Below are 12,833 nucleotides of genomic sequence, written 5' to 3'. Positions count from 1 at the left end.
CCCAAACCAACTTATCGCTCACCTTGCCACTTACCCAATGACCCTTCCAATCTCATCCTGTTGAACCCAGCCATATTTAAGTGCTAATTAAAAATGTTTTGATTAGTTTTAATTTTCCTCTCAAACCACTAGTTCACTTCAACTGTGACTATGCAAAAGGTGGGGCAATTGGTGATGTCAGGCTCTCAGCAGGGCTATGAAGCAAGCATGTCATTTGGAAGGCTAGAAATTGGAAATCATTCTTTAAAAAAGAATCAAATATGGTCAACTGTTTCATTAAAGTGTGTGTGTGTGTGTGTGTGTGTGTGTGAGAGAGAGAGAGAGAGAGAGGTGCACAGACAAAGAAACAAGAGCGTTGACCCACAAAATAGACAGAGAGGGTGATTAGCCCAAGAAAGGAGCATTCCACATTCTTTGTCAAAGTTCTCTCTTACCCTCCTTTTTCTATTTCCCAGCTAGAGAAAATAATGCTTCCGATGACTCTTCCGTTATCATCAAGCCTTCCTGTTCCATGTCAGGGAACCTTTGCGAAATCTTTAATGATATTCTAACCATCCGCCCGCTACTGGAAGAGACTCATAACTTCTTGAGAGGCCTAGAATTTTACAAGGACTATCTCCAACAGAGAGGATTTATTGAATGGAAAGGTAACTGCAACTAAACATTAGCTGCACTTTTGAGGTATCACCTCAGGTCAAGGGATACGACTAATGCCAATAACAAAAATGTAACAAGTCATTATGTGTTAGAGATGAGTGAATGGGTTGGATGAAAATATGAATCTGCCCATGTATGCTGCCTTTATACCTGGAGAACCAGCCACTCTGGGACCTCATCCCTAGAATGCAAGCAAGAGGATGAGGTTGACCCCTGTGCACCTCCAAGCTCCTTGCAAGTTCTAGATCCCACCTGTCCAACTCTGGCTGCCATTGTACCCTCAGCCCTGCTGGCAGTGGCAGATCCTTCTGCTGCTGTTGTCAGTTGGATTCAGGTAGAGCCCACAACGTGCTAGATGTTTTCCAAATGCACAACATGAGAAAGTCCCTGTCCCAAAGAGCTCACATCCTAAGAAAACCAGCAACATCTGAAGTGTGGGGGGAGAGGGATAAAACATACAATCAAATAAACAGTATCAACTCGCATTATCAGCTGGAATATTTGTGAAGGCAACCTAATAGAAATGGGTCTTGAGGAGGGATTTGCAGGAGTAGAGCATAGTAGCCTTGCAGATTAGTTCAGGGAAGGTATCCCATGCATAAGGCGAGGCATGGAGGAAAGCATACAGTCTGTTGTGGGAAAAGTGAATAACTGATCGGGTGTTGCAACCTCTTTTGGCTACTTCAGTGAAGCCAAGAAAAGGTTAGGTCCAAGAGCCCATCTTTAGATCAGAGGCAGGAAGAGAGGTCATCTGCATGTGCAGGAATGATATAAGAACATAAAAATGGCCATACTGGGTCAGACCAAAGGTCCATCTAGCCCACTATCCTGTCCTCCGACAGCGGCCAATGCCAGGTGCCCCAGAGGGAATGAACAGAACAGGTAATCATGAAGTGATCCATCCTCTGTCACCCATTCCCAGCTTCTGGCAAACAGAGGCTAGCAACACCATCTCTGCCCATCCTGGCTAATAGCCATTGATGGACCTATTGTCCATGAACTTATCTATTTCTTTTTTGAACCCTGTTATAGTCTTGGCCTTTGCAACATCCTCTGGCAAGGAGTTCCACAGGTTGACTGTGCATTGTGTGAAAAAATACTTCCTTTTGTTTGTTTTAAACCTGCTGCCTATTAATTTTATTTGGTGACCCCTAGTTCATGTGTTATGAGTTATAAGGGTAGGCTTTCTAGGTTAAAGGTGCATTTTATTTTGTTTTAAAGAGTTTTCTTCAGATAAGACCTACTGAAACCTCAGGTCTGGGTTTAACAGACTTTTTTACCAGCCAGGTGGTGGTTGGAGAGGGAAGAAGAGAGCTCATGAATGGCCTCATTTTTGCTGTGGTAAATTTGTGAAATGAGACCAGGGAATTTTACACAGTGAAATAATTAATGACTCCAGTTGACTCCCTTGAGGGATTTTAATGGAAAGGATTTATTTAAAGGCTCTTTTTGAGTTTGAATATATAAGAGGGGACTCTCCCAATGAAGTGCTTGCTTTAATTCAGATTTCCAGTGAAAAGTAAGTACAGGACTTATGCTCAAATAAATTGGTTAGTCTCTAAGGTGCCACAAGTACTCCTTTTCTTTTTGTGAATACAGACTAACATGACTGTTACTCTGAAAACTTTCAACACAGTGATATGCAGATGGGGGTTTGGGTTGGGGGTGGAATTTTAAATTAATAATATACACTGAACCAAAAGGAACTGAAATGTAAACCCCTTCCTGTTTTTGCTCTGTGAATCACCAAGTAACTTACCCTCATTAAATCAGGATCTTGAGTTCCTAGCAGCCGTGAACGTTACATTTTTACAGAATTATTTGCTAATTTTAACAGGGGATATGGAAACATAAGTTATTACTTCAGGATGCTGTCAAAGATGCATTCCAAAATGTGGAACACCTTACAGTTGTTATACATATTTTAAATCAACTCTATTGTATGATTCTATGGCAGACAGGTCAACAGAAATGAAATATACTAAAAATTACATAAAGCAGCTATGTGATCTAGCTGTTAACTCCTGCTTCTGACCACAAACTAGTCAGAACTCCAGGGTTCTGTTCCTGGCTTTGCCATTCACTCATTTTGTGACCTTGGGCAAATCATTTAGGATCATATTCTGATATCCTTACTCATGCTGAATAGTGCCTTACTCCCAGGGAGTAAGGTAATGGCATTTACCACCAGGGAATGATAATGGGCTTGGAAGGGAGAAGCCAAGTGGACTGGACTACTGTGGAGTGATGTGCTACTCAATCTATCAGGATCTGGGCCTTATATCGCTGCATGCCTTAGTTTACCGATCTGTAAAATCCATCTAGTAATATTTGTCTACTTTTTAGGAATAGTGAGGCTTAATTAATTTTCATAAGTACGATAAGATCCTCAGGAGGCAATTATGAGGAGCTGAAAAGCATGTTACAACCGTATTAAAATTACTGCAAGATGCCACTTAATACTATCTTGTCTTTTTGTTTTCTTATTCTTAAAAAATAGTCCATTGTTCCTAGTGATACACTGATTAAAATACAGTTATCTTTCAGACACTGTGCTGGACTTATCCCCTAACAAACTGACTCCACAGGAGAAACATCTCTGCCTAATAGATGTTGGCTATTTCATTAACACCAGTTGCCCACCGCTTCTCAAGCCTGAGAGGAATGTGGATGTCATCATCTCACTTGATTACTCAATGGGCAATATGTTCCAGGTGAGATGATTTAAATTCACTATTGCTTGTTGCACTGATGTCACCTTTCCTACAAGGCTTGCCTGCCATTTTTATTTTGTTTTTAACAGTACAGTTATAATAGGATTTGGACTCAGTAGTCCAAAGTCCACTATCACAGTGGTGCAAAAGAGGAGTAACTGCTGATGTCAGAAAATTAATACCCATGTAGGACTGTTGTAAGCAGTTGCTGAATCAGGTCCAATATCTTTTGCCACCAAACTAAACAGTGTTTAGTTAATAACCACCAAGAGGCTCCCATTATTTCCCCCTTCATAGGAGAGCAAACTAGTCAGAATGGCCAAAACACCAGTAAAAATGCACAGAAAAGGTATAATGTTCCAACAAAGCCTATCTCCAGTTTACATCAAGAGCCAAGTGGACTGCATGCATGGTTTCATGAAAAAATGAGATTATCTATTATGTTTTACGTTTTTAATAGGAATGTGAGGAGAATTATCCTACTTTTTCCTTCCATTTGGACAGTGAGTGGCTACATATGTATGGCACAGTCATTTCCATGTTGGATTAATGCACAGTGAACTGCTTAGAGTTACCATAGACCGCTGGAAAATTCAGTCATTCCAGAGCACAGAAGCTCAGATAGTTAGTGTTTCTTGAAAGGAGTGTAGTAAATCTTTGCTTCACAGACTGCACTAGGTTCTAGTTCAGGGACAGGCAAACTATGGCCATGGGCCCGATCCGGCCAGCGAGCTGTTTTAAGCAGGTCTGAGAGCTCCCGCTGGGGAGCGGGGTCTGGGGCTTGCCCTGCTCCGGCTTGCCAACTGAGGCACTGGGTTGGGGGCCGCACCATGCGGCTTCTGGAAGCTGCATCATGGCCCTGCTCTGGCTCCTACGCGCTCCATTGTCCCTCTCCGGTGCTCCAATGGGAGCTGCAGGGGTGGTGCCTGTGGATGGGGCAGTGTGCAGAGCCTCCTGGCCTTGCCTCTGCATAGGAACTGGAGAAGGGACATGCCACTGCTTCTGGGAGCTGCTTGAGGTAAGCACCGCTCAAAGCCTGCACCCCCGAGCCTCTCTCCATGCCCCAACCACCTGCCCCTGCCATGATCCCCCTCCTGCTCTCCAAACCCCTCAAACCCAGCCCAGAGCACCCTCTGCATCCCAAACCTCTCATCCTCACCCCAGAGCCCGCACCCCCAGCCAGAACCTGCACCCTTTCCTGCACCCCTGCCCCAGCCCTGATCCCCTCCCGCCCTCCAAAGCCTTTGGTCCCACCCCAGAGCACCCTGCACCCCTGACCAGAGCCCTCACCCCCTCCCAAACCCCAATCCCAATGTTGTGAGATTTAATGGCCCGCCATACAATTTCTATTCCCCCATGTGGCCCTCAGGCCAAAAAGTTTGCCCACCCCTGTTCTAGTTCATATCTGGGTGCAATTAGTGGTTGTTATTGATCTAGATGGCTTCATATAGATGGTCTTGTGTCACTTAGCGATGTCCACCCTGACCTGGGGTTTTAACCCAGCAACTAAGATCACCTAGACGTATACATCTAGAGGTTTGAGGCAGCATATTTCAGTGTGCGGGTTCTGCGATTCTGGAATTCACTGCCCATCTTAGTCTGACACATATTGAGTGTGTTGGTCCTCAGGGCCGGCTGGAAGGGGCTTTTGAATTACTCAGGATTTTACTGAGGAGGTTGTCTAAGGGAGTTTAGGGCTGGTGGAAGAATTACCATTTTTGGCAAAAAATTACCATATTTTGCTTACCTTGAATTGGCTTATGAAGAATGATGCTTTTACTGAGTATTGTAAAGGCACCTAGAAGCAGACGGACAGGGACATTTTACTAATGGGATAAAGTACAAAGCACACACGGGGGAACATGCCAGTGCTTGATTCTCTCCAGCTACTATAACAATTCCTACCATGGATCGATAGTACAGGTGAACTTGAAACAAAAGCTTGGCATTGAACATCCCTCTCTTGACAATGGACTGAACAAAAACCTTGGCTCTGACATTTCCATACTTTTGGAAAATTCAGATGTGCCCTATGTCTAGTAGAGAATAATTGTAACCCTTTTTCTCTCTTGCCACAAGCCCCTTTCATTACTCTGTGTGGGGTTTGTTTATAAAGTATGGATGGGATTTGCAAAACACTCAGAGTTGGCCTAATTCTGCCCCCACTAAAATCTAAGCTAAAACTGCCACCAACTTCAATGGAAACAGAGTTAAGCCAGTGCTGGAAATTCCTACCCTCTGAGCTTTAATAACACGGAGGCTTTTGGTCAGGCAGCTGTATAGGGTGTTTCTATCATTCAGTATTGTGCCTCGTGTGGTTTCAGAGTAATTCAGTGTCACTTGTTACAGGAAAGCCTGAGTCTAGTCTTTTGTGAGGGTTCTAATGTGGTCATATTCTGTGTCTAACCAGCAATTAGAGATTACATACAGATACTGCAAAACGCAAGGAATCCCATTCCCCAAAATTGAGCTGAGTGAGGAAGACAAGAAGAATCCCAAGGAATGTTACGTGTTTTCAGAGGCAGAGAACTCCAGAGCTCCCATAGTGCTCCACTTCCCATTGGTGAACAACACTTTCAAGGACTACAAGGAACCTGGTAAGTTCACTGTTAACAGGAACCAATCATTTTACTACACTTTGTGTGACCAGTCTTCCCACATCTGATTTCCCATTTGTCCTGTTCACCTCTGTTATGAATTCCCAGGGCTGAGTCCCTGTTTTTTGACTGCACTCTCCAGTGACCTAACATATACCAGCAAAAGCCTCGACAGAGCCAAGTTTGAGCAGACACGTGGAGATTGATGCAGACTAGCAAACAATGTCAGAATAAATGATGCTTTGTGGCTTTTGCATGTGAAGAGTGTGGAGGGGGCTGGGTTGTAGTGGGGGATGGGATAAGAGAATTTTTGGCTGACTCAGCTAGAATTCTTCCTGGACTCTAGGGGAAGAACATATTAAAGTAGCAGCCCACCCCCCTCCCCCATAAATGGATACATCCACTCTGGGCCAGCTCTGCTCTCACCCTGATGCTCCCATGACCTACAGGGAAGCTAGTACCACCTTTAGCACTGCTCATTCTCTGCACCAAGATTGTGCTTAAATCTCTGTAGATATTTAGCAGCAGGCTGTTCCCTCAGAAGGTGCCTTAAGCAGCAAAGGACACTTTAAAGCGAGATTCAGTAGCTGGTACCTGGTTTTCTAAACAGCTGTGGGACACCCTGAAAAAAAGGAACAGGCAACGTTCTAGCTATGCCTGTGCAGATGGTCCAATTGTAAACACTCAGACCTTTGAAAACAATGAATTGATTTTATTCAGACTTGGAATGATTTGCCTTTCCCAGTGAGGATGCTGCACCCCTTTTGAGCTATCAAAGTGCAAAATTTCAAATCAGACCTGAAGCAAACTGGGTTTTTGAGATGAGTACACAAAGAAAAACACTCTAACAGTTAAATCGATTCTGTTCAAGCTTTGCAGAAAAATTCATTTGCTCATGGAAAACTTCTCCCCAGAAGGAATGTTTGAATAAAGTTATGAGCAACTAAAAAATAAGTGGTTAAGAAAAATGTTTCCACTGTTACTATCATTTACCATGGAACATTAATACTAGTGTTAAACACAGCATAAACAGACTGTGACTAAATCCAGTGTAGAAACTTTACAGGTTAGTAATCAACATGTTAGGAAGAAGGCTGTAGCCCGACCATGGGGACAGAGAAAGCTTCACCGAGTAATGCACATTCAGGCAAAGCTGTTGAACACAGCATAACAGGTCAAACAGAGGCTTTCACAGTTCACTTAATGAAAAGCAGCTGAGAGTATGTGGAAGGAATGCGGGAGTTTAGCTTCTCAGTGGCCGAGGCCCAAACCTGTGAGTTATGAGTCATACCGGTTTGCCTCCAAAGAGTAATTTATTCATAGATCTGGACTTCAAGCTGACAGGTCAACTGTGAAAGTGTGCATTTGGGGAATGGGAGGTCTAGTGATTTCAACTTTAAAAGTGGTAATTTTCATTTCTGGCTGAGTGGGAGACACCTCAGAGAGCTTTTTATTTAATCATTTGATTTTGACTAGGTGGCCAGTTTTGAAAAATTGGCCCTTTAAAATGAAAATCCTGCATTTGCATGCTCAAAACCAGCAGTGGCATCTACAGCGTAGGTGGTTGGCATAGGAAATGTGGCTCATGATGCTAGAACACTAAAAGATCCATTTGAGGCAAAGTGTTAACACATCACCAGAAATTCTACAGAGTATTATTCAATATCCCTAGCCTGGAAATCAAACTTACAGGAAAAACTGATAATCCAAGTTAGAGTGTGGAAGCCAGCTGATACTTCATGAGCACAGTGTAGGTGTCAATTTCACATGGCTCAGGTAGATATTGCAGATAACATCTCAAGTATGGCCTGTTTAGAGCCCTAGCAGAGATCGTGCAGATTTAGATTGATCTGGGCAGTTTGCTTTCAGGCTGCAAATAAATTAGATTCTCTTGCAAAATGAGAGGAAGGAAGTGTAAGTCCAAACTCGAAAGCATAAATATTCACTTTCTGTAGTCCTTGGATGCAGTAAACAGGATTTCCTGATATTAAGTGCTAAATAAATAATAAAACTTACCAGGAGCATTGGCATGTTGGATACTGGCACATTTGGGGTATGGTGTTAAACTGGAGAATGAAGATGTGATACCTGATAGCTGGAGGAACACAGATTGATATGCAGAAGACTCCCCATCCCCTTCCACTCTTCCGTATGCGACTGGCTTGGACTCTGTTGATTTATTCTTTTCTGCCTCCTGTGGCATTGCATGGATTACCTGCTGGCAGAATTTGACCCATATGGCCTGAACTTCAGAGGTATCAAGCACCAGCAGCTCCCACTAATCTGAGCGGGAATTGTGTGCAAGGAAGGGGTACTTGAGAATCAGGCCGGTAGTGTTCAGAAAAGGCCTGTAGGCCTAATTCTGCACTCAGTGTGATGTCAAGCCAGAGCATTGAAGTCAATGGAATTACTTCATATTTATGCCAGTTTAACTGAGAGGGGAAAAAAATTGGCCCACTGCCTCCAATGTATTTTTGTTCCTTCTCTGCTTCTGGCAGGGGTTTGTCAACAGGTTTAAAGTCAGAGTTTGAAATGCAGACATATTCTACTTAGCTTCATCAAAAAATTTCAACACCCATTTAGGTCCGCAGGATACCCACAGAGTTAGAATCCCCATTTGACCAGTCAGAGTGCTCCATTTATGCTAGCCCTCATTTAATGACCAGTAGGACGTAACAGAAAATGTTCACTGCTATTGCTATTGAGAATGTAATGTGTGCCAGACACACATTTTCCTGTCTTTTGTATTCAAGAGTCAGCTCACAATGGTGGCTTTTCTCTTCCTCTGCAGGGGTGAAGCGCAGTCCCTTGGAGATGAAGGATGGTGATATAAATTTGACCAACAGTAACTCACCATATTATTTTACAAAACTAATGTACTCTGCTGAAGACTTTGACAAACTGGTGAATCTGACCAGCTACAACATCCACAATAACAAAGACCTGATTTTACAGTCCATTCAGAGGGCTATGGAATGGAGGAGAACCAGCAAGAGGGCACGTTTACCCACCGGTTCTGAAGTTGAATCTGCCTAGGCAGTATTTCTGCATCATCTACTCACTATAGGTTACAGTGTTCTGCCAATATTTTACCGGAGGCACTGCTGATTACCTATTACATTGTATGAAGTGATACGGCAGCTGTATATTTCTCATCTTGTCCATTTCAAATTGTCTTCGCTGTAAAAAAGTTTCATTAAAAATTCCAGTTTTTGCAGCCATACCAACCTCAGGCTCTGTTCTTATAAGCTATGAGGGTGGGGCCTGGTTAGTGGTTGGTAGGAGACCTCCCAGGAAATCCCAGTGGTAGTTCAGTGAGTTACACTCGACTCTCAGTGGCTGGGTCACTACAAAAAATAATTTTCCCTCTGTTGATTTTCACCCCTATGGGCAACATTCACCCTAATTGAATTGGCCTCGTTAGCACTGACCCCCCCACCCCACTTGGTAAGGCAACTCCCATCTTTTCATATGCTGTATATTTATACCTGCCTACTTTTTTTCCACTCCCTGCATCTGATGAAGTGGGTTATAGCCCACGAAAGCTTATGCCCAAATAAATTTGTTAGTCTGTATCAGCAAAACCAATGAGGAGTCCTTGTGGCACCTTAGAGACTAACAGGGCTACCCCTCTGAAACTCTTCTCTCAGTACTGAGCTGATGCCACCCCATCCCCTCATGGTGTTGAGGGCAATGTTATCAGAGGTGCGGAGTTTGGGATGATACATTACAAACAAAAGCCCTGACCACTTGCGGTCATTAAAGGCCTGATTTTCCGAGGTACAGAGCACTTAAACTCCCACTGAAGTTAAAGGGATCCATGTGGGCTCAGCACTGGAGACCAGGCCATACAAAAGAGTTGGGGTAGCATGGCCAAATTCTAACTGGAGAATTCCAGTCTACCTACCTACATTTCCCTTGTGGTTTAGTAGAGAAATTATTCTTTCCTCCCATTTCCTCAAACAAATGGGCACAGAACTGGTGTCGCATTCTACCAGATACATTTCAGTGGTGCGTGAAATAAGCTTTAGAGAGTTAGTAAAATGATTTTTCACATCCTGCTGGTGGAAACATGCTATAGAGTAAATTATTTTTATTAACTACATTGTGTGTGGTGCTTTTAAGTAATATAATGGGCCAAATTCAGCCCTGAAATAAATGGCTGTAATGGAGACATGTCTGAGTCACTTTTACTAGGCCAAGAATACATAAATTGAGATGTTCTTATTCCTTTTACAAACTGAGCTTAGGGCAAAGTTAATATAGACTTGAGTGATCAGCTATGGCATTTTTACACAGGAAATTTGTCCTTTACAAAACCATTGCCTATAAAACATCATATGCAAAGCATTTTTAATAGGTGGGATGGAAAAACAGTTAACATTTAGCCAAAATAAAATTCTTCATACTGCTTTGCTGAAGGAAAAACAAGGAAAATTTAGTCTGGTTTTCATTTAATTATGAATACACTGAAGAATGTGACTTAGAGCTAGGGGGACAGACTTCATAACCTTTCTGTACATTAAAAGGATGTTGTTGAAACTTTTCTGAACAGAACACAAAGCAGTAAAAACCAGATCTTCAGCTGGAGCAAATCCGCATAGCTCTGTAGAAGGCAAAGGAGTTACAGTGATTTACACTGGCTTAGGATCTGGTTCATCTATAACTAACGTTTTTTTTTTGAATCCATGTTCATCCTTCGTCCTCCAAGAAAAACCTACATCCTTATGTATTGTAGAATGAATTCTCCCAACGGGGAGCGGGCGAGACCTTAGGCTCAAACTGTAGGTGAACACACCTACTCTCATTACATATCCAGCAGCTAGAGTGGTGTTGCTTAAAGTAGTCAACTTTGGCTGATGTGGGGGCAGCTGCCAAGCCCAGCAGGATCTGGGGTCTGAGGGCTGCATCATGGGGTCCGGGGGCTACTGAACAGCTCAGTGGGATCTGGGGCTGCAGGCTGGCCACACAGGGTCTAAGATCGGGTGCTGCCAGCTAGCCCTGTGGAGTCTGGGGCTGCTGCCCAGCCTGGCAGGCCCCAGGGCTGCTGGTCAGCCCCACATGGTCCTGGACCCTGCATGTTTGTGAGCCTGTCTAGCTCAGTTGGCAGATTATCAATCTGAGGGTCCAAGTCCCTGGTCAGGTAATGACCTTGTCAACAAGAGCTTAAAAAGCTATGTCTTTGGAGTCCTCCTTAATGTTACTTTTGGCCCACAAGGGCTCAGTGAGGGGTTCCTCCCCCTCTGGGTCGCTGGGAGCCCCCTCCATCAACTGGTCATTCTGCTCTGGCTGCCCTGCTGGCTGGAGCTCTCCCTTGGGCTACTGCTACTGTGCAGGGGGGGGCTCTGACCCCTGGAGCGCCTGACCCTACCACTACCATCCCTGGGTCTTCCCTAGCTGGCTGGCTGCTGTGTCGGAGCAAGTGGACCCCTGCTGCGGGACATCGTGGAGGGGGTTTATTCACAAACTGAGAGACATCTGTGCTCTTGGGGTGGTGGTCACTCCTGCTGCTGTTGTGGGGAGCAGTGTGGAGCCTTCCACCACGCCACTTACCACTGCAAGACCGTGAGGGGGGCTGCCACCGCCAAACCTTCCAGCACGCACCCTGATAGAGTCCAGCTGGTGGAGCCGGCCAGGAAGGCCATGGCAGTGGAGCAGGGGGATTTCCCCCCGCTTGGAGTCTGTCCCTGAGGAAGCCTCAGATGGAGCCTCCCCTCACCACAGCCCTTTGGTCACCTGTGCCCCACGTTGGCGCTGAGGCGATTGCTGCCTTGGTTGCAGATGGGGAGGACTCTGGGGCAGTGAGGGGGAGACTTCACCTCCATCTTTGAGGAGATCGAGGCTGTGGGGGAGGATGATCTTTTGCCAGCGGGCCTCAGTCTGGGTGGCAGTTTAGTCATGCTGCCCCCCCCCTCCTTCTCTTTCTCCCTTGCCCCAGGCTTCTGCCCTCGTTTTTGGCCTTGGGGCGCCCTTGGGTTCATCCTCCTGCCCAGCCACAGATGGCACCCTGCTCATGACGGTCGAGGCCCTGGTGGCACCCCTTTCTGAGATGGGGCGGCCACCTCCCCTCCCAGTGGGGGGGCCCTGCCGCTGATGCCACCATGCCTGACGCTGTGGTTGAGGGTGCTGAGCTTGTTGAGGCACCCAGGCCCGGTGTCGGTGAGGGCCCCCTTCCTGTCCCTACCCCTTCAGCCCCTGAATCTGGTCGAGAGGTGCTGCACCCCAGTGGCATGCCTGCCGGGGATCCCACTCCCACCTTTGCCTCCATTCCTGGTGCTGACCCCAGCCCTGCTCCAGCCCCCGGGGTGCGTTGCCCACCTCCTTCCCCTCCGCTCCCCATATTGCTGCTGCTCCTGGGGTTGTTTCATTTCCCCTGTCCTCGGCCAACCCTCAGGGGGCGGTTTTCATGTCCCTCATCCCTGACCCTCTAGGGGCTGCTACTCTTCCCTCTGCTGCCCTCTCCCTCGCCAGAGACTGATGGACACTGTGCTGCGGGACGACCTGCACCACTTCCTATGGGAAAGCCGTGTCTTTGAGGGTAAGGTGAAGTTTGCTCTCCAGTGCTAGGGGGGACTTCCATCTCATCCTCCAGGCTGTGACGGCTGTTTTGCAGGAGGGAAGGGGGACTGTGAGGCGGGACATGGTGGCCTACTCGTGGGCCTGCAACTTCCAGCTGGCTTTTGGAGTCAGGCACGGGTTGTTGCGAGGCTTGCTGTGGGCCGCCGCCACCCCTTCCCATGAGGATCCTCCCTATTCCTCATTATGAAACAGACCATCTTTGCCACCTGGAACACCCGGGGCTGGCGGGTGGGTCTCCTCAGGAACCAGATGCTTTCCGTGCTTTGGGACAGGGGGTACTCTGTGA

At 45.9% G+C, this 12,833-nt stretch overlaps 1 protein-coding gene across 7 annotated transcripts in view; it reads left to right on the top strand.

The window, feature by feature from the left end:
• LOC140913036 (cytosolic phospholipase A2 beta-like) overlaps positions 1–9,457 on the top strand; it is a 72,865-nt gene extending 63,408 nt beyond the window's left edge. For 4 of the 7 annotated variants that reach the window (XM_073348665.1, XM_073348669.1, XM_073348668.1 and 1 more), the window contains 4 exons: positions 456–647; positions 3,205–3,371; positions 5,782–5,968; positions 8,760–9,456. In XM_073348665.1, coding sequence (XP_073204766.1) covers positions 456–647; positions 3,205–3,371; positions 5,782–5,968; positions 8,760–9,004 — 791 coding nt within the window. In that variant the 3' untranslated portion in view covers positions 9,005–9,456. Of the gene's footprint in view, positions 1–455; positions 648–3,193; positions 3,372–5,781; positions 5,969–8,759 lie in introns of those variants that run through there. The other 3 variants (XM_073348664.1, XM_073348672.1, XM_073348666.1) reach the window with 3 other exon arrangements.
• Positions 9,458–12,833: the final 3,376 nt, after the last annotated feature.

Source organism: Lepidochelys kempii, chromosome 6 (assembly GCF_965140265.1).
Source record: "Lepidochelys kempii isolate rLepKem1 chromosome 6, rLepKem1.hap2, whole genome shotgun sequence".
In the NCBI taxonomy this organism is placed as follows: Eukaryota; Metazoa; Chordata; order Testudines; family Cheloniidae; genus Lepidochelys; species Lepidochelys kempii.
The sequence above is the reverse complement of the archived record's forward strand: the minus strand, read 5'-3'. Positions and strand labels throughout refer to the sequence as shown.